Genomic DNA, 25,799 nt, shown 5'->3' on the forward strand with positions numbered 1-25,799 from the left:
TTTCTGCATTTTTGGCAACATCCTACGCCGTTCCAACCACACGTGGCTATAGACATTGATAGAATAGCGCCGCTATCACTTAATACGGCTGTGTTCCAACCTTACAAAAGACCACGACAAGAAATCGACACTGTTGAGACTGCGTTGGGCATGGAAAAGTATTGCGCAATGAGCACACCAGGACGTACTATATGCCCCGTCCATGCCCCTGGGCGGTAACCCACTGCTTAGGCCCCTGGTCGACAAAGCCATCACACTCAGGGCACAGGCACGTAAGTTAGACAAGGGCGGTGGTCTATTCCCAGCCGGAGAGTTCCTGACAATGCAGGACATGTGCGACTCGCAGGACCCTACTGCCTCAGATATGCTGCTCTATCATCAGCTGAGAGCGGCATGTAAGGCCACATATAAGGAGTTTCCGAGCGAGCCTCCTATTCTACCTGCGCTGGAGAACATACTGTCGAACCCATCGCCCCGAAAGCTTATCACGCGTATATATAGTATCACACAGAGAGAGTCCCTGCTCATTAGCACTAGATCCAGAAAGGCATGGGAGGAGGAAGCTGCTTTGACCATAACTGAGGAACAATGGACGTTTTGCTGCACGCAGTTAGAATAGCTCACCAAACTACAGACTTCTACATTTCAATTACTTGCATCGACTGTACCACACACAGTCACAAATGCGTCGGATGGGATTACAGGAAGATGCAAGATGCTGGAGATGTGGTACTCCTGACGCCACGTTTACACACATGGCCTGGAGTTATGAACCCGTGGCACGCTACTGGACGGATATATTTAAACACATAAGTCAGATAACGGGGGGGCAGTGGCGTAGTTCTTGACGCTTGCTTTACTGGGCTACATGCAGGGCATTCAGGTGGCACACCGCAGACTCGTGGTGATGCTGTTGCCGATGGCAAAAAGGCAGGTAGCAATACATTGGAGGAAACAGACCGCCCAAGATAGCGGACTGGATTAGAGCAGTTACATATTGCAGGGACTAGTTAACGATCTTTTGGGAGATGATGCCTAATAGGTCTAGACAATCTGATATATGGGCACCGTTCGCCGCGTGGCTGAGATCGGGAGGCACGGATTAACAGGCTGAATAGACTGTACATAATTGACATACTTTTGTGTAAGATAGCACATTGAAGATGGATTACCCGGCAAAGGATACATACTTGTGTGGGAATATAAGATATGCCTAGGCCCCACAATGCTGTAGAAGATCCAGAGTGAGACAGTCAGAGCTCGCCAGGCTTAAGAACCCATTAGCAGGGAAAAGGCTCAGAGACTTGGGACGGTGAGGGGAGGGAGGGGGAGCGGGGGGGACCAGGGGTTTGGGTGTTGTTTGGGGTTATGTTACGATTGAACACACTGCGCTCTACTATTATCTATGCACTGTTATGGCAATAATTCCGCTGCCTTCCCCCGAGGTTGTTGGCAATGAAGCATGTATAAAGAATTCTTGGGAGATAGCCGCCGGCCTCCGGGTTGTAGGCGAACGGCAGTGTATATTGTAAACTACGCAATAAACGGTTTAAAAAATAAAAATAAAAATATTGCTTTAATGTGCTGCGTTCTATGGTCCAAACACAGACCAAGGTACTGGATTAACCTTGCCATTAATTTCCTGGATTTACCAGCTCCATATATTATTGGGTAATATTTTAACTTTTTACAGGATAGTCCACTAAGTAGATCAACACATCAGTATGAAGAAAAAAATACTCATCGATCTTTAACTAATCTGACTCATGGTCCTGAAAAAGGTACATAAATAGTGTTATACATATCACTGGAAAAAACATGGAATCTCTTAAAACTAGATTTTCTTCCTTTTAGATAGATCAGGAGAAAAGGTGTTCGACATTCTCCAACTAACAGTATTCAGACCACTCCACGTTTCACTTGAAGTTGCTTCTTCACTCCTTACAGAAGAGTGGAAGGTGAACAGAGGATAAGAAGAAACTTAGATCAGGAGGATTTACAAGAAATCCAATTTAGATTCGAGAATTTTCTTAAGATCGATTTAAAACCAACCTCAAAAAGGGTGGTGTCCGATTCAGATAATGATTTTCTCAGGGAAATTGAGACAAAAACCTTGAGGATGAAGAAAAAGTCATAACGGGAAAAAAGTAAAGACAATTAAATAGTGTTGTGGAAAATGGGAGGAAATTGGAGCCAGCAATATATTTTTAGATATCAGACTCCCTTTCGTTACAAAAATCAGTAGTATAGTTTGACCATAGCTTGAGAGTCAATAGACTTACGAAGCAATGGAAAGTGAGTAGACCACACTTTGAATACGGTGAAACAACTGACTTGACTGGCGTGAAGACCAGGGCAGAGATGCCCAGGAACTACAATCAAAGAAATTGTAGCCAAATCCTCAGAGACTCTAGTATGCAATTGCCTAAAGATTCACCAGGATTTTGATTGAGAACAGTATGATGAAAGTTTAACTTCCAATACAGTGGTTGTCAGTGAATGGCTTAAAATCACTACATTTGCTGAATTGATATTGGAGCATCTAATGGTGCCAAATGCTGAGATTACTGAAGATGAAACACACCTCGCAAATGCTGGTCTTAAAAATAAGAAGACTGTGTGCCCAGATGGTATTCCAGCAGAAGTTTATAGAGGAATTGCAGAGCTTTTAATCTCAAACATGAAGAAAGTGAACTCTAATCTGAAAGATACAAAGGATACCACAACTATCGAATCAGGCATAGGGACCCAAAGGTCTGAGTATCCTACAGAGGAATTGCTTAGTTCTTCTCTGTCCAGCTTTGGCCATCAAACTGGGAGTGTTAGTTGGTACTATATTTAAAATACTTATTCCTGAGTGTCAGCTACAAAATGTAATCCTCATCTTGATTGGCTCAAATGATGGAGGCAACCATCTCTCCTTTAGCTAGAAGTACGCTTAGCGCAGTTATGATCTTCAACCAGGTTAATAGGATATTTATTCTGCAGGTATCAACCATCATTAATGTGGTTAGTGCGTTCCTCACTGCAGTAAAGCGAATATCCACAAATATTTAATCACTAGTAATCTTACACCTAGTTTTAAGATACCAAGAGGCACCAGGCAAAGCTGTACATGGTCACCATCATTATTCAACTACTTCTTTAAAACACTAGCACAGCCAATGAGCATTAGAAGAGGAAATTAAAATCCTTCCAATGCAGACATCTGAAGAACAAAGTTGCTCTCAGTGCCAATGACTTGGTTGTTTATACTATTTGGATATCTGGCAAATGAATTTCATTCAGAAAATGTAAATGTACATGTATTTATATAGCGCAAACCGCCCACATCGCAGGCATCTAAGCGCTTGCTTAGGGAACCCGTCCTGGTATTCCCCTGTGAGATAACCCCGGCAGGGTATCCACAAGGTGAAAGCCAGGCATCCCGCCGCGAGGGGCCGTTGTGGAGATTAAGCAAGCTATTGCCCAGAGTCGCAGAGTGTGAACCCGTGAGTCGAGTAGGCACCGGAGCGAGAATTATCGAGTCCGTGGAATTATTGAGCCCAAGCCCTGTCGAGGCGGGGAATTGAACCCTGGTCCAGGGCCGATCTCAGCTTCCGGGTCTGCCGCCTCTAACCCCTGAGCCACACTTCTCCACTGATGGATGGACGTAGCACTTGATGATGGATTGGACGTAGCACTTGAGGCTAGACAAGTATGGAAAGCACAGAGATACTTGGGCATCATGATAATCCATTAACTAAATGTAATCCCTGAACAAAACCTAAGGCCATTAAGGAGGATCAGCTGCTGAAAAAGTGGTAGAATCTTCGACTTTCAACTTTTATCGATGAATCAACAGTAAAAATAAATTTTTATTAAACTTCACATTTTATTTCTCACAATTCTCTTATACTTCTACAATAAAGTAAGATTTAAATACCAGGAATGGTTAGCTTGTTCCTAATGGAGGTGTTCAAGTGTGAAAGGTGGCATTGAGTGGCAGTACAGGTGTTGAATGAAGTGATAAGAAGGATTTCAATTCAAAGGGAAATTTTCAACTTGACTAAATTCGTACACTACTTTGGTATTCAACACTGTGCAATTTCAAGAAAGATAAGAGTTTAAAAAAACCACATTGATTAGTCTTCAAAACACACAAGAAAACCTAACTTTTTTGCGGTGGCAAAAACGGATCTAATGCTGCAGCAGGAGCAAAATTAATTTGTGCTTTATCTCGCACTTCCTAGCACTTGAAAAATAGCTTAAAATGTCTCATTTCATCTGATTGGCTACAAGCAGTGAAAGTAATGTGCATGAGAGACAAATTATCCCAAGGGGAACAAATCAGAATTCTGGTTGTGCGAGTGCTAGATAGAAAGAGAGAAGGTGACCACTCTTTAATATATAATTATTATTATGCCCTCTCTTAATGAGGAATTCATGGTTCCATATTCCTACAATTTTTCAACACAAAGACACCAGATTTGTGTCAAGATTGGTTTTGGTGTAGACAAGGATGCTCTATCAAGTCTAGAAATGACACGATCTTTTGAAGGTACTATAAACCCAAAAATAAATGCTTCCATGCTGATCTTCACCATTACAATAAACATATTTAGGTTCACATACAATAAACATTTGAAAACCTAAAGCTCTCCGGAAAGACCTCCATGACGGGCCACCTTGGAGTCATAGGTTTAAAAGGGATAGTGGGTAGATTATGACATCTATTCAAGAAGAGCAGAAATGAGACTTCGTGGATGACAATGTAGTAGTTCACAAGGGATCAATTCACATCCTTTGTATTCAAAAAATATTGCTGGACCAGACGCTTCAAGGAACAGCTCAGTGGCTGAATCTCTATAAATATCCAATAAACAAAGTACATTTCTTCCACTTCAATCTGCAAATCTACTGCTGCCATGGTGGGTTGGTGGTGTGTTTTGAATAGCAGTGACAATTTATCAGGTAAAAGATAAGAAATCCTTCAATGAAGATCGGAGCACTAAGTAGGTATGGGTGTGGTTACATTGCTGGTGCACACATGTCAAGGTCTCACACATCATGCTTGAGTGTTGCAACCTATTTAGGGATAGGGACATAGACCACACTTCACAAAGGCAGCAAACAGAGGGAGAAGAGATGAAGCTCACAGCCCTCCATTGTGGGAGGAGCAGCAGGTTGATCAGAGGTCATGGTTTCCCATGGTGGTCATGGAGGAAGAAAACAAATAGGACAAGGAAGAGATACTAAAGTAAGAAAGAGCAAGTCTAAAGAACTTCATGTAGGCAAAATCTTACCATTGCCACTGCATTCTCTCCAAAGAGACGTTCGTTCTCCTTCAGAGCAACAGCAACCGGAGTTTTCCTCCGCGATTCTCTAAAATAAAATTAGAGGAAAAAAAAACTTAAGACTCAACTGAACTTTTCACTGAACCCACACTTTCCCTTTGGCGTTCATGCACAAGCACCTAAAAGGGACCCTTTAAATCCACAAGATGGGCAGCAATCATTGATCCCACAGTAACAATGAAAAGAAGCCTAAAAACAATCCACCGTCAGCAGACTTGCAACCCTCGTAAGGAGTAATGCTACCATCTGTTCTGCAAGGAGCAAATTCAGTATGGCAAGCAACATCTTGAAAACATTTTCAGACAAGGTTGACAATCCATGCACTATGAAGAAAAAAAATAAAAGCTCAACTCTATGGTCATTTGTATCAAAAGTTCCACAACGCTCATCTCTTTCGTGCCTCTGAGTTCTCTCCAGCTTTTCCACCACAATCTGTGCCAGTTCCAATGCTGTGACTGCCAATCACCTTTCCGATATCCACATGATTCATGAACCACTTCAACACTGTCCCTCCAAACAATGAACAAAACTAGTTCCTACATTCAAGACTGCAACTATCTGACCACCGTGTGACCCCAACAGCCCTCACTTCATGAAGCACTGGGCTCTAAATTGTTCTCCCTCCTGACCTCTGCATTCAAACACTGGTTCTTATCTTCAGGATCTGCTTTATGATGGTGTAACTTTAATAAATATGTAAAATGCCATCATCTCATACCCCTAAATTCCAAACCAGAACTCGACTTACCCTCTCAAAAAGCTTGATCACCCCCCTCTCTAATCATCCCCCAAAGCTAAAACTTGTTAAGGAATATGCTACTTACCAGTATGCATCTGTTCTTGGCATGAAGGGCTGCTGACATTCATATCTGTGCATAGATCGCCGCCTAGTGTTGGGTCCAGATGATTGCACATTGTTGTCCCGGAAGAGTCTTCGAAGTATCACGAGATAGGTGGCTCCTCCCCTGGACTACAGTGCGCATGGGCATCCTCTCCATCCTCAGATTGTTTTTCGCCATTGTGGCAGAGATGGAGTGTAATACTGAAAGTGATGACCAAGCCTGAAAATGATTCTGAGAGCTACAGCTGCGACAGGCACCAGGGAGGAGGGTGGGCGATATGAATGTCAGCAGCCCTTCATGCCAAGAACAGATGCATACTGGTAAGTAGCATATTCCCTTCGAGGCATGAGGGCTGCTGAATTCATATCTGTGCATAGAATAAATAGCAGTTACCTCCTTACCGGCGGGTGCCCGTGCCAGCTGCAGCAGTCTGAAAGAGAGTTCTGAGAACAGCCTGTCCTACAGCAGCTTGCTGTTTGGAGTGTACATCTACGCAGTAGTGTTTGGTAAATGTATGTATGGTGGTCCATGTGGCTGCTCTACATATATCCTCTAGAGGAATGTTACCCAGGAAAGCCATGGAAGCCCCTAACTTGCGTGTGGAATGCGCCCTAGGGGGAACTGTTAACGTGTGCTTAGCCTTTTGATAACCGATCTGGATGCATTTAACAATCCACCTGGCTATACCCGACTTGGCGATGGGGTTGCCTTTATGTTGTGGAGAGAAGGCAACGAACAGCTGTTTAGTCTTTCGAAAGTCTTTTGTCCTGTCAATGTAATACAGGAGAGCCCTTTTGACATCTAAGGTGTGCAGTGCTCTGTCTGCCACTGAGTGAGTGTTAGGAAAGAAAACTGGCAGTTCTATGTTTTGGTTAAGGTGGAACTGCGAAACCACCTTTGGCATGAATTTAGGGTTGGTGCGAAGCACCACCCCATTTGCATGAATTTTCAGGTAGGGTTCCTGAATTGTGAGGGCTTGCAGCTCACTGACCCTCCGCAGCGATGTAATAGCTATTAGGAAGGCCACCTTCCAGGTAAGAAACTGTATTTCACAGGAATGGAGTGGCTCAAAGGGTGGCCCCATGAGTCTGGTGAGAACGATATTTAGGTTCCCGACTGGTGAAGGGGAGTGTCTGGGAGGGATTACTCTCTTAAGTCCTTCCAAAAAGGCTTTAATGGCAGGCACCCTAAAAACGGAAAGGTGTTGCCTGTTTTGAAGGTAAGCGGCTATGGCTGCCAAATGGATCCTGATTGAACTGTATGCCAGGTTGCATTGGTACAGATGCAATAAGTAACATGATGTTTTGCGTAGATGCGTCCAACGGATTAATGTCATTGTTGGAGCAGTAAATAACAAACCGCTTCCATTTGGCTGCATAGCAGGCCCTGGTTCGGTCGTCTTGCCTCCTTGATGATGTTCATGCACTCAGGAGGCAAGTTCAGGTATCCAAACTCTATGACCTCAGGAGGCAAATCGCAAGGTTCAACTGTTGGGGATCTGGGTGCTGAATGTCGCCATGGCTCTGCGTGAGGAGGCTGGGAGTGAGGCGCAGCCGCTGGTGAGGCACCACTGAAAGTTCCAGGAACGTGGTGTACCAAGCTTGCCGTGCCCACGTTGGAGCAACCAGGATGAGTGTCATGGAGTGCTGTCGCAGTTTGCGCGCCACCAGAGGTATGAGGAGGGGCTGGCGGAAAAGCGTACGCAAATCTGCCTGACCAGTTCATCCATATCGCATTGCCCTGAGACTGCGGGTGTGGGAACCTGGTGGCGAAGTTTGGGGATTTTGCGTTCGCTTGTGGCGAAGAGGTCGATGTCTGGATGACCCCACCGTTGGAAGTATGGATGGAGTACTGACGGGTGGATCTCCCACTCGTGCATCTGATGACTGTGCCTGGTGAGCAGGTCCGCCATTTGGTTGTCTACACCCGGGAGATGCTCCGCCATGAGGAAGATGCTCCTCTGAATGGCCCACTTCCACATGCTCTGGGCTAGGTGAGACAGCTGCGGGGAGTGCGTGCCTCCCTGCTTCTGGATATAATACATGGCGGTCATGTTGTCCGTCCGGACTAAAACGACCTTGTTGCACAGGTGCAACTTGAATGCCTTCAGTGCCATGAAGATTGCCATCAGCCCCAACACATTGATATGCATTTTCTGCTGTTGTGTTGTCCATAGTCCCTGCACCGTGTAGTGGAGGACATGCGCTCCCCAACCCAGGAGAGATGAGTCAGTCGTTAGCACTATTTGTGGGACAGGCTCTTGGAACGGTCGTCCCCTGCAAAGGTTTTGTGGATTCCAGCAATGCAGAGAGTTGTAAGCACGACCGGTCACCAACACTAGGTCTTTTAGATGGCCATGAGCTTGGTTCCACTGTCGGGCTAAGCATTCTTGAAGGGGACGCATGTGCAGTCTCGCGTGTGGGACTATGAATATGCAGGATGCCATCATACCGATCAGTTGCATGAACACCTGCGCTGGGAGGGATCGCTGAGGTTGGAACCTCCGAATGAGCAGCTGCATGCTGTTGACCCTGGCAGGGTTCGGCTGCGCTGTGGCCGACTGGGTGTTTTGTGTCGCGCCTAGGTACTGTTGCTCATGGGCTGGCTGTAGGTGAGACTTCGCGTAGTTGAGTGAGAACCCCAGACTGTGAAGGAGGTGAATGGTCCGCGACATATCGCGGCCGCACTGCTCGGCCGACCTGGCCTGAACGAGCCAGTCGTCCAGGTAGGGATACACGTGAACAACGTGCCTGCGAAGGTGCACTGCCACAGTCACTAAGCACTTGGTGAAGACCCTGGGAGCAGTAGTGACCCCGAACGGCAGAACCTTGAACTGGTAATGCGGATTGTTGATAGTGAACCTGTGATATTTTTTGTGACTTGGGTGAATGGGAATGTGGAAATATGCATCCTGGAGGTCCAGGGTGGCTAGGAAGTCGCCCTGACGGAGCAGCGGCAGGACCTGTTGTAAGGTTAGCATGTGAAAGTGCTCTGAAAGGATGTCTTGGTTGAGGGGTCTGAGGTCTAGAATGGGCCGCAGGGACCCGTCCTTTTTTGGAATCAAGAAGTACAGAGAGTACACCCCTGTACCCCGCTCTTCTACAGGCACAAGTTCTATAGCTCCTTTTTGCAGCATGGAGAGTACTTCTTGCTGCAATAAGTGCGTGTGCTCTGCGAACATAGGACGGTTTCTTGGGGGTATGTTGGGGGGGGGGGGTGGAGGTTAGTTCTAGACAATAGCCGTACCGGATAAGGTGTCTCACCCACCTGTCTGTTGTAATGTCTTCCCAGAGAGGCAGGAACTGCTGGAGTCTTCTCCCGACAGGTGTTAGATGGTCGGGGGGCAGTGACAAGAAGTCACTGTTTGTTGGGAGCGGAGGATCTGGTGTTATTGCCGCGTCCTCTCCCTTTGGTTCTGTTCCCACGGTATCCACCCCTTGTGTTTTTCGTGTAGGTAGACTGCGTGTTGCCCTTGGCGTATTGGGAGTGCTGTAGAGCCTGTCCTCTTGTGGCTCCCCTGTTACCGGAGCGACGAAAGGAAGTGCCCGAAACTGCTGGGACTGCAGAGCCCCCATGGATTTCGCCGTCTGTGTCTTTTTTCATTTTTTCAAGTGTTCTGTCAACCTCCGGTCCAAACAGGAAGTCCGGGTTAACCGGCTGATTGAGAAGAGTAGTTTGGATCTCGGATTTAAACCCTGAGATGCGCAGCCATGCATGGCGTCGCAGCATCACACTAGTATTAATTGCCCTTGCCGCTGTGTCTGCTGCGTGCAGAGCGCATTTGATTGACGCATTGGAGACTAATTTCCCCTCTTGTATAACCATTTCTGCACCTTCTCTGTACATATCAGGCATGTGCTGCACTAACTGTTCTAGTGTATCGTAGTGCGCCCTGTCGTATCTAGCCAACAGGGCCTGTGTATTGGCTATTCTCCAAATATTAGCGGCTTGCGCTGCCACACGCTGTCCGGAGGGGGAGCGTCACCACTGGTTTGAGAGTTAGCCCTCTTGCGTGCATTAGCTACCACGAGGGAGTCCAAGGGGAGCTGGCCTTTGATATAGGTGGGGTCCACTGGGGCAGGCCTGTATTTGTCGATCCGGGGGTTAATAACCCTGGCTTTGGTTGGCTCCTTGAAAATGTCTGTCGCATGCTTGAGGACCCCTTTAAGCATGGGTAGTGTTTTAGTGGAGCGTTCAGATGTTGAGAAGGTGTCAAATAAGAAATCCTCCTCCACTGGCTCGGCATGCATGTCGACGTCATGGTTAAGGGCAGCACGTTCAATTAATGCATTAAATGCTGCGGTGTCCTCAGTTGGAGATGGTTTAACATTGTAGGACTGAGTCTGGAGCAGTATGGGGGTCATCAGGGTCATCGCCTTGATCCCCTGTCCCTGACCATTGATGCGAGTCATCCTGATTAGGGTCTGTGTGGTAAGAGTATGCCATTTGGCCATAGTCTGTATTTTAAGTCCTCCTCACTCTGAGCTGGAGAATGAGGCACATGTTGCGAATAGTCCTGAACAGGCTCAAAAAGAACAGGAGAGGTAGATGAGACCATCTTCTTGAGGGGAATCCTGTAACCTTCCAACGGATGTTCTGGCGCGACCTTCCGCTTGTGGACAGTAAGCCTGCCTGTCTCCGAGTCAATCAAGAGTTTAGCCTGGTTGTCATATGAAGGCTCATGATAGACGACCTGTTCGTGCGTGGACTTGGAGGACACCTTCGACGTCTTGGAATCCTCTGCGGTTTCATGGCGTTCGAGATGCTTTGGGCGGGCCGTAGGCGGAAGTCCAAACTTTATTTGCGCCAAGCCCGTAGGTTTCGAACCTGAAGCGGCTGATTCAGGCCTTTGACGCCTGTGTAGGCCGCTCGCTTGCCCGCGTCGAATCGAGCTCCCGGCGCGTTGGGCCCCCATCTTTGGGCATCGCCGACACCTTCGGGGCCTCATTGGTTGTCGTTTCAGCGCGTTTTCCAAGCATAGTCTCGAGTCCAGACAGGTTTGTCTCGAGACTTCCGACGGAAGGTCTTTGCTCCTCACCATGTTTGGTCGTCGGCGCCGACGCCGAGCCCTTCGAGGCAACGTGCTTGCTGGTCGAGGCCTGCTTCGATGACCCAGTCTTGGAGCCGACGGCGATCTTCGACGCCGAAGGATCGTCGACAGCCTTTGTTTGGATGTGCGTCGACGTCGAACCGACCATCATCTTGAGTAGTTTCGGTTTCGTGGAATCGACCGATGGCTCCTTGGAAAGAGTCTTAGCCTGGCTTTGGCGCGGGGCTGTAGACCGTGCAGAGGGATCTTGGCTAAGGCCTTTCGGCGATGCCTCGACCGGAGCCGGAGGGGGCGGTATGGTAGGGATAGGCCCAGTAACTGCAGGCGGGCTCGGCTCTCCATTGGAGTCGTCATCGAAGGCCCCAAGGGCCTCATAGTCGTCCCCTACCTAGACGACGTCTTGGTCGTGGACGTATTCTTCAGCTTGGTAGTCCACCTCGAAGTTGGAGTCCTGCTTAGACGCCGGTTCCGACATTTCTTCGGGAACGTCTTCTTCGTCTTCCTCCTCTTCAGGGAGGACCTCTTCGTCTCCGGCATCGAAGATGTTCGCAGGTGCAGGGGCAGACTGTTGGGCCGACTGCCTCGCCGAGCGTCGATGTTTGATAGTTTTCTTCGAGCGGAACTTCGAGCAGGCGAAACATTTTGACTCGTCGTGGTCGGGGGACAAACATGTATTGCACACTGGGTGCACATCTAAGTTGGAGTATTTCAAATTACAAACGGGACACCGCTTGAACGGGGTCCGTTCCATCGTCGATGTAGTCTGGGCCTGTGTAGTCGAAATAAATCTCGGCTTTCGACGTCGATTGAAGAACTTGAAAGGGACAGGCACCAAACGATACAATACCGACGCTGTGAAGGCCTTTTGGCCTTAGGAGTAAAGAATACAAGTTTTTGAAACTGGAGTTGAGATAAGGACATCCGAACCCAATGGCGGAAAAAAACAATCTGAGGATGGAGAGGATGCCCATGCGCACTGTAGTCCAGGTGAGGAGCCACCTATCTCGTGATACTTCGAAGATTCTTCCAGGACAACAATGTGCAATCATCCGGACCCAACACTAGGCGGCGATCTATGCACAGATATGAATTCAGCAGGCCTCATGCCTCGAACACCCGATTTAGTACAGCATGCAAGTGCTTCTCCATGAAAATGACTAACCTTCAAGCTCAGGGTTAGTATATGACGGTCGGTGAGATAATGTCTTCCACTGCAATTCGACTCTGAAGCATTTAAACGCCGTCATCCACCCCACCAACTACACTTGCCACCCTCCGCATCAGCAGCACAAACTCAAGACGTCCATTAGTTCAGTCTATTGCCCAAATTGATTCTTCAGTCAACCGGTCTTCTCAAATGTTTCACCATTCCATCTTCCTGTAGACAGCACTACTTCTCCCAGCTCATCAGTATGTCCAATCCTGCTTCTCTATAGGCAACATCACACCTTCTAAGTGTCCAAACCAACTCTTAGTGGATGGCACTCAAATCACTTATTTCTATCCCTTCTCCTTCAATCTGATATCGGACTACTCAACTACCATTCACTGTATAGCCCAGACAATTCAACACATCCTAATCCAACCCCAGTAGCTATTAAGTAGGTCTAGAATTTTTCACTTCCACCACAGATGTGTATCAGGTACCGAATATACTCAGGAGCAGTACCCACCTCTCATTACACAAATCCCCACATAACTGCTCTAGACATGAGTAAAACAAAAGCTAGTAGTCTTGTCTTAGGCCTACCCCGGTATGCATGCACTACAGCCATTGGTAAGGCCATTAACTTTGGTACTCCCATCATCGGTAGCATCCACAAATGTACACCTACCATCACATTCTTTCAACAGGAAGATTGGCTGTCTAAAACAAGACATGAGGGGCGCGTGGCCAAGATGGCAGAGTGAGCAGATGTACTGCTCCGAAGCTCCCACCAACGGCCTGATTTAGCACCGGCTGTCTGGCCGCGATAGCTGCTGTCGGCCCTTATTCCAAGGTGGACATTGTCCAGTGCCCTGCGAGAGCGATCACGGAGCTTGGAGTGGGCTTTGGAGGGCTGAACTGGCCCGGGCGCCAGGCTGGTCACCGGTGCGGCTGGCAAGAGTTTGGCGAGGCCTGCTGCAGTGGCGGGGAGCCGGCTGCGCTTCCCCCGCACTGCCAAGCCAAGGCACCTGGGGAAGGAGCGGCAGACTGAGCGCCGGTGGCTCCGGTGGGGACGAGCGGAAGTTACCCCCGAGAGCTAGAGACGGTGGCGCTGAGAAGGATCTGGGCTGGGCCGCCATCTTGTGCGGGGTCTCGGCGCCAGCTGGACCGCTGACGGGGGTGGCCTGCATGGTGGTCTGCGGCCATCGGAGTCTCGCCGGGAGCGACGTCGGAGCCGGCTCCCCTCGTGGCTGAGCGGACTGCCTTGCCTTGATACCCCTTAGTGCCCGGGCAGAGTGGCAACGTAGTGAAGGAGAGCGTGCCGCCATTTTGAGGCAGTCCGGCCGTGCCCGGACCTGCGAACACTGGCGTTGCTGGTGAGTGAGGTGGCAGGGGTCTGCGTGGCTTGCTTTCCCGCTGGATGGCAGAGGGAGGAGTGCGGCGCCACGGCGGACTCCGGAGAAGGAGGGTGCAGGAGGGATAGCCCGTCTAGATTGTGCTGAGGCGTGGAGGGGCCACTGCGGAGAACACCGGAGGGGAGCGGTGTGTGGAGCCTAGCCCGCATGTGCCCATTGGTCTGGACCCACGCGGAGGCAGCCTCAGGCCCACTGCCAGACTTTGTTTACCTTCGGTTGAGAGGCAGCGGGGGTACCCACGACAGAGCCTGTGGCAATAGCAGAAGGAACCTGGTGTGACCTTGGCCGGAGCGAGGTGCCCCCCACCCCCAACTAGACTCTGCGAGGGTCCAGCGCTGTACCGAGGAGCCTGAGTTGCAGGAGGTTTCCAGGGTGGGGGCCGGCTGGGACGATACCAGTGAATCTGCGGAGTGCCACCTGTGGAGACGGAAGACGTGCAGCCACGAGACAACTGGTGTGAGCAACAGACATCTTGTGTCCTGGAGAATCATCATGCCCGTGAGGCCCAGAAATTCACTGATGCACAGGGCGCTGACTTGGGCTGTGGGCGGAAACGGCCTATGTCCTAACTTGTTGCCGCCGCAGAGTGGAGAGACGCATCGGAGCCCCTTCTGTGACAGTTTGACCTTCTAGAACTTGGTGCTCCACGGGGGAGAATACTCGGAGACAGGGTGAAGCGGAGTTGGGTCGCCATCTTGCGACAGGCCTACTCTCCCGGATGGAAGCAGACATTAGCGTGGACCCAGTGCTATTGCCGGTGGGTGGAGGGCCCCGATTTACATCGCCTGGGGAGCAGCGGGTTGCCTGTGGGATACCGACTGCCCCATTGAAGCGCAGGTGTGAAAGGGGCATGGAGTGCTGGTTTACAGAGAGACCACGTCCGGATCGGTTGCTTTGTTTGCTGACTGGCGGACGGTGAGGAGAGATCTGTGTGCACTGAACGGCGGTGGGCCTAGAGCACCCCACTTGTCAGACCGTGAGCCTCGGCCGCGTGGGATGGGGCTGCGTGAGACCCAGCCTATGCCAGGAGGCTGCCTGATGTGAGGAGCTGCTTTGCAGTGTCTCCTTCTAGGATTGCTGCCTCTGGGGTGTGTGGCGGCCACTAGCACCAGGGGTGGCAGAGCCATACCGGGCCGTAGCTGAAGTACCCAGAGCCCTGGGCAGATACACTAGCCCTCATACATTTCTAGTCCGCCCTGGCTTACTGCCTCCTTTGGGGGCAAGAGGTGTCCCCAACCGACACCAACTGCCGAAGGGGACCGGACAACAGCGACAGGGGGGAGGGGGTAAGATCGTCCATGACCCACTTGAGCTTATCCGGAGAGTGCTGTGTCCTCCTCCAGAAACTGGAAAGATAAGACCATTATAGACTTGTTTATCAAAGTGCAAGCAGATCCAATGGCCTCCACCACAGGGGTGGGGTCCTCGGGCCCGAAGCCAGGGAAGGAAGATGGAACGGTACCCATCACTGAGGCGTTCCTCGAATCCATGTTGGTTGCTCTAAGGAATGACATGCATACCCTTAAGCAAGAGTTTGCGTTGGAGATGCGAGAGGTCAGACGAGAGGTGGATGGCATTGGCGAAAGGGTCGCTGATTAGGAAGGTAAAAGCGATGGGAAAGACACAGATAGCGGCTCTGCAACAGGAGATTCTCTGGATCCATGACCAACAGGTGGACCTCCAAGTACATGTCAAGGACCTGGAAAACAGGTCCCGGCGCCACAATATACGCATCAGGGGGGTGAAGATGGATAAGGACTCGAAAGATCTCTTCTCCTACTCCAGAGAACTTTTCAATCACATACTGAGCAGGCCAATGGAGACAGAGCTGAGAGTGGACCGAGGACACAGAGTGGGCCCCCCCCCCCCCGAGGTCTCCGTCGGCCCCACCATCGGACATACTAGTTTGTGTCCAGGACTTTCATGCCAAAGAGGTTATCCTGCAGAAAGCGCGACAGCTGCGTCCTCTGCAGTTTCGGGGGCATTCCCCTGTACTTTATCAAGACTTATCCACCCTCACCTTACAGAGGAGGAGAACCTTCAAGCCGATCACTATGCACCTCCAACAGCACAACATCACCTACAGCTGGGGTCATCCATTCAGGCTAGTGTTTTGCATGGATAATAAGCTGTACCAGCTGCGTTCTCTGACTGTAGCTAGCAGGCTGCTGGGTGTGGAGCTTTGGAGTCGGAAGGTTGATGATTCCAGACCCCGATGGCGTCAACAGGGTCGCAGGCGCCGCCTCAAGAAACCCAGAGCCGCAGAAGTAATGGAGGGCAGGAGGTCAGCTTTGGAGGCCGTTTCTGCAGACCTCCCCAGCATCCATCCCGGCTGACTCTAGACACTATACCAGGCCGATTGTCTGATCTCTTACTGCCCAGGCTATGGGCGGCAGAGAGAGGGCTTACCGGCTTACCTGTTGGTAATCCACCCAGATATCCTTACACTGATCAACCATGGTTGATGGACTATGTGGTTTTGTCTTTGTTTCCTTTACATATTTTGCAGTTAGGGAATTGGGGGGGGAGGGGGGGGGGGGGGGGTTGAGGGAGGGTGTCCAGTGCTCCACGTGCGACTTTTAGCTAGTGCTAGAGTAGCCCCACCAAGCTGACCTATGTTTACTTCAGGAGACCCATTTGCTGGCACACGATTGCCATAGGCTGCAGTCCCGCAGGTTCCCCACTCAGTTCTTCTCCTCCTGCTCTACCAAGACGGCTGGGGTGGCCATTTTGGTGGCACATCGGTTTAAAGGAGAGGTACTGCATAAAGGTGCCGAGATTAAGGGGAGGCTTCAGACCTATCGTTTCGCCTTGGGCGGTCTAACGTTCACTATTGGCTCTCTGTATGCCGTGAATGAAGGCCAGAAGTTCCTACAGTCTGCTCTTACCGAGGCTACAGCCACGTCGGACCGTAATATTTTAGGGGGGGGGGGGAGGGGGGAGGGGGGAGACTTAAATCTAGTGTTTGAAAACCTTTTGGACAGATCCAGTCAACGCACTCACCAGGTAGGTGCACTTTCTGCAGAGGGACTCGGGCGACAATGACTTAGGCATACACGACCTCTGGCGCAGTTTTCATCCCCTAGATCGGGAATACTCTTATTACTCTAATGTACACAAAACCTACGCTCGACTAGACCATCTGCTGGTCTCGTCCCCAGTGCGCGTGTTCACGACCACAGTTGAGATGGGGGTTGCCTCACTTTCGGACCACGCACCGGTACTAGCCACTCACCCTTCCATCCACGTCGCACCCCTCCAGGGTATGGCGTCCTAGGGACACTCTTACACAGGGCTGATGTTGTGAAGCACATACAAGGCCCCATTAAGGACTACCTTTCTCATAATGCAAACCAGGAAACGTCCCTTGCAATACAATGGGCAGCCCTGCTCTCGCGACTGCTGACAATAGGGAGCGCCAGCGTAACAGCAATGAGCTCACATAACACGTCCGTGAACCGGAGCAGATGCACCAGAGGACGGGAGCCCCGAGAGTGTGGCGACAGCGTAAGACTATGTGCCACCAATTATCGGCGCTCGACCAAGACAGAGCAGAGTTTGCGGCCTTAAGACTGCGACACGCTTACTATACCGGGGGAGATAGGTGCGGGCGCCTGTTGGCCAATAGGTTACGAGAGGTCCGTCAGCAACAAGGGGTCAAAGAGATTGTCAGGTCTGATGGGACTTGCTTATCGGAAGACGCGGATATAGCGGAAGCATTCGCGACTTTTATGCTACTCTATATACTAGGAACCCGTTAGATAGCTCCGCCGGAGTTGCCTTTTTGGACTCCGTTTCCCTGCCCCCTCTGACAGCGGCTCAGGCCGAACACCTAGATAGAAATATCCAAACTGAGGAGGTCATTGCCGCTATTTCTCATCTTAAGTTGGCAAAAGCCCCATGGCCGGACGGCTTTTCCGCTATTTTCTACAAGAAGTGTTGCGCAGTGCTTCCCCCAATTCTTACCCGACTGTTTAATTAATTTGTTGAACAAGGAGCGATACCGTGTGATCTCTTAGAAGCCTCCATAGCAGTCATCCCTAAACCTGGGAAGGATAGAACTAAATACGGAGCATTTCGCCCGATATCCCTACTCAATGTTGACCTTAAATTGTACACAGGGATTCTGGCCGCTCGCCTAGCCCCTCATATGCCCAGCCTCATTGATCCGGATCAGGCGGGTTTTATTCCTGAACGCCAGACGCCAGATAACACCAAGCAAATTCTCCTCCTTATAGAGAAAGCTACTAGAGTGCCCAAGGAATATATGATGCTGGCCATAGACGCCAAAAAGGCGTTCGATCGCGTTCACTGACCCTACTTGGAGCAAGTACTGGAGAGGGTGGGGATACGGGAGAAATTTTGCACCTTTATTTTTAATTGCTACAGATTCCATTTGTTCATGGTCAGAGTGAATGGATACACCTCCGCTAGTTTTACCATTGAGAGGGGCACGAGGCAGGGTTGCCCACTATCGACCCTTCTCTTTGACCTGTATATGGAGCCTCTGGCTCAGAAAATGCAGCAGAACCCGGCAATCGAAGGGTTCCAGTTTGGTGGCTACATCCACAAAATCAGTTTATACGCAGATGATGTGTTGATCTCACTTACTAATCCACGGATAGCCTTGCCGGCGTGCATGGCTGATCTAGATGCCTTTGCCCAGATTAAAAATGAATACAGACAAGTCGATAGCCTTTGATCTCTTGCTGTCCCCTGCCACTAAGGAAGATCTGCAGAGTTTGTTACCCATGCAATGGGCGGTGGATACAATCCCATACCTGGGGATCCAGCTGGCCTCCTCACTCCCTGCTATAGTCACCACCAACTACGCTATCCTTTGCGGGAAAATCCGACGCGAGGTTAGCCGGTGGAAGCACTACCCTCTCCTGGTTAGGCAGGATTGCGGCGGTCAAAATGACTATTTCGCCTCAGATCCTCTACCTCTTCCGTACCCCTCCCTCTCTGACCTCCTGTTGGGTGGATTCGACAGACTCAATCCGACTTGGCACAGTTTATCTGGAATGGCCAGAAGCCGCGAATGCGGATAACACTGGTGACGCTTACCCCGGAGATGGAAGGATGGGGAATCCCAGATTACCACCTGTACTTTCAAGCGGCACAGTTGCAATACCTAGTCGAATGGAGTAGATGGGAATCAGAGAAACATTGGTTGTTTCAAGACCAGGCGGTGGCGGCAAGACCATTGCAGGAAATTCCGTCCTGCGCAAGCCCCACAGGCCCCCTAACTTGTATGCCTCGCACATAACAAGAGTTCCTCTTGAGGTGTTGAACTACACTAATATCGCACACGACCTTACAACCTTCCAGTCTCCCCTCACCCCGTTGGTCGATAACCCCGATTTCACCCTGGGCGCAGAAAGGGCGGCTTTTGCACATTGGAGGCCTGCTAGTTGCCGGTTCTTGCATCACATGTATGGAGCTGAGGGGGTTGTTCTGTTTACCCAATTTAAGCAGGAGTACGGCTTCCCGGAGACTGAACGGCTAAGATATTTACAGGTGCGGCATTGGGCATTACAATCACAGGTCCGAGCCAGCACGGATAGACTTTTATCCCCATACAAAAGATGGCTCATCACCCGCACGTCAGATGCCAAGCTTATCTCAGACCTCTACAAGATGTTACAGGTCACACAGGCGTATACACATAATCCAGGCAGGGAGCGGTGGGATAGAGAACTGGGCAGGCATCTCAGCCACAAAGAATGGGAGGGGGATCTACTACAGGGCCCGACACTCTGCATACCACATGGGGCTCACAGAGACATTCACGAAAATTGTGACATATTGGTATTGTACCCCAGAAAGACTACATGAGATGGACAGCAACAGAGAGGCGACTTGCTGGCGTGGCTGTGGCCAGGTTGGCAACCTGGTGCATTTGTTGTGGGAATGCGTACAGATTCAGCCCTACTGGGCTCAAGTGCCGGTTGAAGTAGACCAGTATTTTGAGACAGAAATCCAGCGCTTCCCGGCTTATGTACTAGGTCTCCCTAATTCCCTGACCTACCCTTTAAAATCCCGCAGAGGCAGACAGATGGCTATTGCACTAGGCTCAGAGGTACAAAACATACTTACACATTGGTGTTCTTCCACCTTACCCTCCTTTGTAGGATGGCTTCACCGATTATGGCACGTGCTCGGGGTGGAGAAACTGTCACTTACTATGGCTGGAGAGGGATCCACATATCATGACCTGTGGCAACCATTTTTGTCACTCTTGGCCACCGAATTCCGAGAAATCATATGTCCCTGATATCTTAGACTGCTGCGTCTCACGGAACCACAGAAGACAGACTGTTAAGTAGGTCACTGAGGGCTTAGCATAGTTGGGGGAGAGGCGGGGGGTTAATGGGGAGACTAGGGGCACTGGACGGGAGGAGGGTACCTGGGAAAGGGGGGGTTGCCTTTTTTCCCCCCCCTCTCTTTTCTTATTCTTACAATTTTCATTCCATGTACGAGCAATTGGCTGATTTTGTCTCGAATGCTGAACTTATGCCCTCAATTGGCTTTGTCTAGTTGTACTGTTTAGACCTCGATTGATGACAACTAAATGTACATGGAGAGGTTTGTGTGTTTTAAATCAATAAAGACATTTAAACAATAAAACAAGACATAATACAAATGACCAACTAATGCTTTTACAGTGGCCCACAGAACTTTCTCCCAGTGGACACACTAAAACTATATCCCACAACACCCTTCTAGGAACTTTTAAAACTGGAATATACCTACAGAATGAAGCCCTCAGTGCTGCATCAAGATTCCAGTTCTACTTCCTCCTGGGCCATCTCAATTTAATCGGTTAATAAACAAAGTAGGACAAATCCTTAAGGCCCACCTCCTTCACTCAGCAGTTTATTTCTATTTCCTCACACCTTCAACCTTCTCTACAAGGCCTCACATAACGTGTCCTAGGGCTCAATTGAAAATAATCCATACTAATTGCCAAGGCTTTGCCTTTATACACCTGCTCAATATAGTTCCCAACTGAATTAATGTACAAACTGAAGCAAACATTAGCGCTATATACTGCTTGATACTGTGTATGGTGTTTAAGCATTACAAAAATAAAAAAAGACCACACTGCCTGTCCTCTAAGATGAAAAATGAAAAGCATCACATGGTTTCAACCACACAATGCTTCTTACTTGTTTAAAACGATCTCCATGGGAACTCCCGGCTTCACAATTGCCACCTTCATCCACTCACTCCCAAGATCAACGGACATGACAGCCAGAGATTCTGTGAAGACCAAACAAAAGTGAGTAGAAAGCGGACACCTTCCAACCTCCAATCAGAAGGTAGTTATTAGTGACCTGATGTGACTCGGACAGGTCTGTGCATATACTGATGATGCTGAATACAGAACGTAACTTTTCTGAAAAAGTTTTACATAAGGCAAGTAAAAGTGGAATTAAGAGATGAGGTTGTCAAAGGGAATAAAAAGACACGAGTGACACCAAAATTAAAGAAGAAGAATAGGACAATAGATAGTGGAGGTAGAACACCATTGCAAAGGTGATAAAAAGTGCACTGCTTTGCCAGAATAAAAGCTTGCATTGGTAAACCATGCCCAGTATTTTGGAATAGCCAAGAGATTTTGGCAGAGTCATTGATGACGACTGCTGGGCGTACTGCTGCTCCATGACCAAAGATGTATCACTGAATGGGTGACACAGGCTCATACATTTTAAATATGTCAACCAAGTACACTACACACCAGGTCGGCTATTGAGGTATGGGTTGAGAGTCAGCAGAATGTCAACGGGCCCAGGGTGTGAGCCTGTTTCCTTGGTTTTTTTTTTTTTCACGTGGCATGGTATTACCAGATTGTGTAAATGAGTTCTGGAGGGCAGTCATTTGGGAGCTAGAGGCTTTCATAGGCCCTACCTTGGAGATGGACACGTTATTGGCCCTTCTGGGATATGACAAAGGAGTAGATAAAGGAGACATGAAATTAGTAGCTATAGGTTTACTGCTTGACAACCGCCGGTGGGCCAGGGGTCCAGTACTCACCCTAGCAGACCTGCATATTTACATGGTATATTGAAACATGCAGTCAGATGTATTCAACAAACTATTCCCTCCCTCAGAGCCAGGGAGTTTTATATAGCGCAAACTGGACCTGAAGGTATCAGAGCGCTTTACATGAGCACCAGTTGCATTACAAAGAGACAAATTGATTTTTAGGGAGTAAGAAACGGGGGGAAACAGAGGGAGAGGAAACAAGGGCACTGTGAGAGACCTATCACATAATGAGTAGGAAGAGACATAGCTTTCTGGGAATACAAAGAGCAGTAGACACTGGGGATCTGTAGGATAGATGAGACTGCTATTATCAGAATCAGACCATGCAGATATGACATGAAGGTGTGTGTATAGAACCCATGCTGCATATGAAACCACAGCAGAGGTCGTTGTGTGAGATGCTAGTGAGGAATGCAGGATACTTGTATTTCCACTATCTAGGCACTGAATCCGGATGTGATTAACGACTCTGGGAAAATCTATATGTGGTCATGCTGTATCCAGTCAACTGTAAAACATATTTGACTAATAAAGATTATAACAGAAAACCAAAAAGAAACTATACCCATTATAATAATAATAATTAAATTTGTAAAGCTCATTGTTACGCCATCTCGGCGTGTCGCCGCGCTGGGTGAGAGGGAGTGACATTAACCAGCAATTACGAACCACTAATACTAGCCGGAGAATAAATATGTCTTGAGCAGCTTTGTAAATTTCACTTCAGAGAATTCCAACCTAAGTTTTTGCGGGAGTTTATTCCAGTTATGGGTAGCCCGGAGCCTAATTATACCAGCTAGAGGTTAAAATCAGCCAAGTGGTTGGGGTTCCCTTGTGTTTTAAACACGTGCCTAAGCTGAATACAAGGGAAGGCCCACTCAACTATCTAAGTCGGGGAAAGCAAGCACCAACTTCTCATTAAACCACACAGCTTCCACCCTTCCCACATACCACTCCTGTTAGTGAAGTGAAAACTGAAATCTTAATGAGAAGTTTCCCCATGTGTGGCTTCATATTTAAGCAACAGTTTGTGGCGATTGATTTGTTTGGGAGTAACCTCCTGTAGGCTGTCTTACCTTGTTCTGCAGTGACAAAGTTAAACACAGTTTTGGTCACAAAAGGCATAAAAATAAGGTGTGCATGAAGCAATACTTCAAAACAAAATCGGGATGCCTCAGCCAAGTCAAAGCGCTGGCATCCCTTAGTAATGAGCAATTAATCACAGTCCTCCTGGCAGGGGCAGGATAAAATGAGCAAACAATTATATCGACATACGCAGCTTCTGCCCAACAAAAACACCACATCGGAATAATTCTCAACAGACCAAAACGTCTGCCAGCATTTACCTGTAACATTACTACAGTTTCTTTTCTTGGATTTTATCCAAAGTGCAAAGGCTGTGATTTTGAGACCTACATACTCTTAAAGACTTAAGTCACATTAACCAGATGAGGTGTCCAACCGGGAACAGAAAGCAGCTGCAAAATGTGCACTGGAGAGCTCTGCTTTCCCTCTTTGGGGGGGGGGGGGGGGGGGGGGGGGGGGGGGGGAGATTAAGCTGCAAAAGGTATGGACTATAAACCCACCAAGAGCTAGCAGCAGTCCTTAAGCTTAGAGCTTCTGAAAAGATGCCAAAATACCATTGATCACTGCCAATAATTTGCGCATATGACATGCGCACAGGCTAAACTGCCCTTCTACCGCCACTTTCTAAGTAAGAAGAATGTGAGGTTTTTTGTGTATCGATATACCTAACAAAATAGATGATTCATGGTCACCACACAGATCTGTGGCAGTTAGTCCTTGACCGCCACCCAGAAACAAAGCCATCAAGTTGTATGTACAGAGAATGTAGTATACACACCTGTCAGTAATGGAACGTTGACCAGAAGTAGGAAGGACAGCACACATAGTGGCAGAAAAATCTTCCCCATGGCGACTCTAGGCAAAGTGGTCTGTGACCTACATATAGCAAGAAAACTAAAGTTAATGGTACAACTCGTTATACATCAGCAACACTTGGGCATTCTTTCAAAGTATTTCTGTTCGCATATGCACTAGTTCCTGGGACTTGAAAACTGCATTGACATTCTGTTGGTCTTTTACAACTCTTGAAAATGTTGGCTACTTCTTTACAAACAAGCACACAGATCCAATGTTGTGACAGCGATTGGAAGTGTTATTTGCAGTAATCCATGCACTACTGACCAAAATACAATCCAAAAGCTAGAACAGGAGTCTATTTTCTCCATAACCCATCTGGAAAAAGTATGTTGGGGTGGTAGGCCTAGTACATATTACAATCAAAAGAACAGAAAGACTTCCCAAACTGACAGAAATATATACCACCAAAAACAATATCAACATCTGTCGAGACATACAAGCTATGGGGACATATTCTACATGCTTGTAAGAATGCGGACCATGCCCAAGTGTCACTAAATGAAAGCAAGTGCTGCCATGATGCAGCTTCCGCCTGCTTCAGATTAAATGCACATTAACACTGACTAGCTTTGCCAAAAGTTTGAGATAACAACAGAGGAATGGCACACCACTCATTTTGCTCAAGTGAAGCCTGCTCGGAAGCAGTCGCCTGGATAATATGGATGACTCAAACCCCCTAGCTGCAGAAATTACAACCACGGTCATAGTGAGGATGGGCTAAAATTATTTTGTACCTAGTTTAAAAGAATGGGAAAAAAATGAATTTAAATTTCAAAATGTTATCCTTATTGCATTTTGATATTTTAGCACCTTTAACAAATCCAGGCTGAAATACAATGTGGCTAAGCATTAGGCGAAATTTAAATTACAATGGCATAATTTCAGGAATTTTGTTTGTTAAGCAAAATTCCGAAAATGACTCCACTTTATGTAATTCTGTGCTGTTCGCTATAAAAATGTAGTACGAATGGTGCACACGGACTACAGAATGCGAGTGGCGGCTGTTCGCACTATTCTGGTTTAAAAGCATCCTCAGGCCAAAAATTGATGTGAAGATGCATTTTACAATAAAATAACAGATTTGCATTTCGCTCAATTCTGTGCAATTTTGTTTAATTTGCGATAATTAAATGGAAATAATAATACTTCATTTATAAAGAACCTGGTAACTCCATCTGAAGTGTCCTCGAACTAGGAAGTAATTTTCTAATAAGGAACCTAAAAGTAAGGAACCAAATTGCACTGTCTATCAGTCCTAAAATGGTCTAAAAAGCAGTGTCTTGAGTTTCTTCTGAAAAACTAAGCATTCCAGTCTCAGATCCAAGGGCAGGTGCCCACAATGTATCTGTATCATTCTAAAAACATTGGTCTGACTCATTTGTCTTGTCATACTTAGCCATTTAAAGAGCTTTGAAAAACGCCAGGCATGTACAGCCATCACGTCTGCACTGCACATCATATGCTTATGGCTAACATTTTAATACTAAAAAGAGACGGAGTGAGGTTTCAAGACCTGGGATATATGTATTACTATCTTTACACTAATTAGATGGTAATACATTTCATGCTAACCTAACTAAAAACTCTTTTCACTCAAAAAAACTAATAATTATAGATCGCAATTCTTTAGCAACACTGTGTATAACAAGCAACTATGAGTACTGTGCCTGTTACTGCTCTTTTGGAGCACCTGAAGTCTCTAATGGTCTATAAGTGACCTCAAACTTCTAACCCCCCCACTCTCCCAGACAACACTGATAATGCCATTCCTATTTCATAATTGCTGAGCATGGACAGAGGTCTACAAAAAGTATTGCTCTGAGCCCTGAAAACAAAAATCCCCCCTCCAAAAACAATCTATGGTAAGGATTGGAGGAGCGAGAGAGGCACAGCTCAGCGCATGGTAGGAGCTTATAGGATCATTTCATGGCTATTTTTTGTAGTACCTCATTATCTACAATATATGTACAATAGGGCAAATTCAAACAAAAACAGCAATTGACCCAAAAAAAC

At 48.0% G+C, this 25,799-nt stretch overlaps 1 protein-coding gene across 2 annotated transcripts in view; it reads right to left on the bottom strand.

The window, feature by feature from the left end:
* The window catches only part of HYOU1 (hypoxia up-regulated 1), a 212,659-nt gene that overhangs the window by 167,594 nt on the left and 19,266 nt on the right, over window positions 1-25,799 (bottom strand). For both annotated transcript variants that reach the window (XR_015308457.1, XM_086956751.1), the window contains exons 2-4: window positions 23,707-23,804; window positions 20,963-21,056; window positions 5,286-5,364 (exon numbers count right to left, since the gene is read on the bottom strand). Coding sequence is in view for 1 of the 2 variants with exons in the window: in XM_086956751.1 (XP_086812877.1) it covers window positions 5,286-5,364; window positions 20,963-21,056; window positions 23,707-23,776 (243 nt within the window). In the remaining variant the exon portion in view is untranslated. The remainder of the gene's footprint in view (window positions 1-5,285; window positions 5,365-20,962; window positions 21,057-23,706; window positions 23,805-25,799) is intronic.

This window comes from Lissotriton vulgaris, chromosome 2_1, assembly GCF_964263255.1.
Source record: "Lissotriton vulgaris chromosome 2_1, aLisVul1.2, whole genome shotgun sequence".
In the NCBI taxonomy this organism is placed as follows: domain Eukaryota; kingdom Metazoa; phylum Chordata; class Amphibia; order Caudata; family Salamandridae; genus Lissotriton; species Lissotriton vulgaris.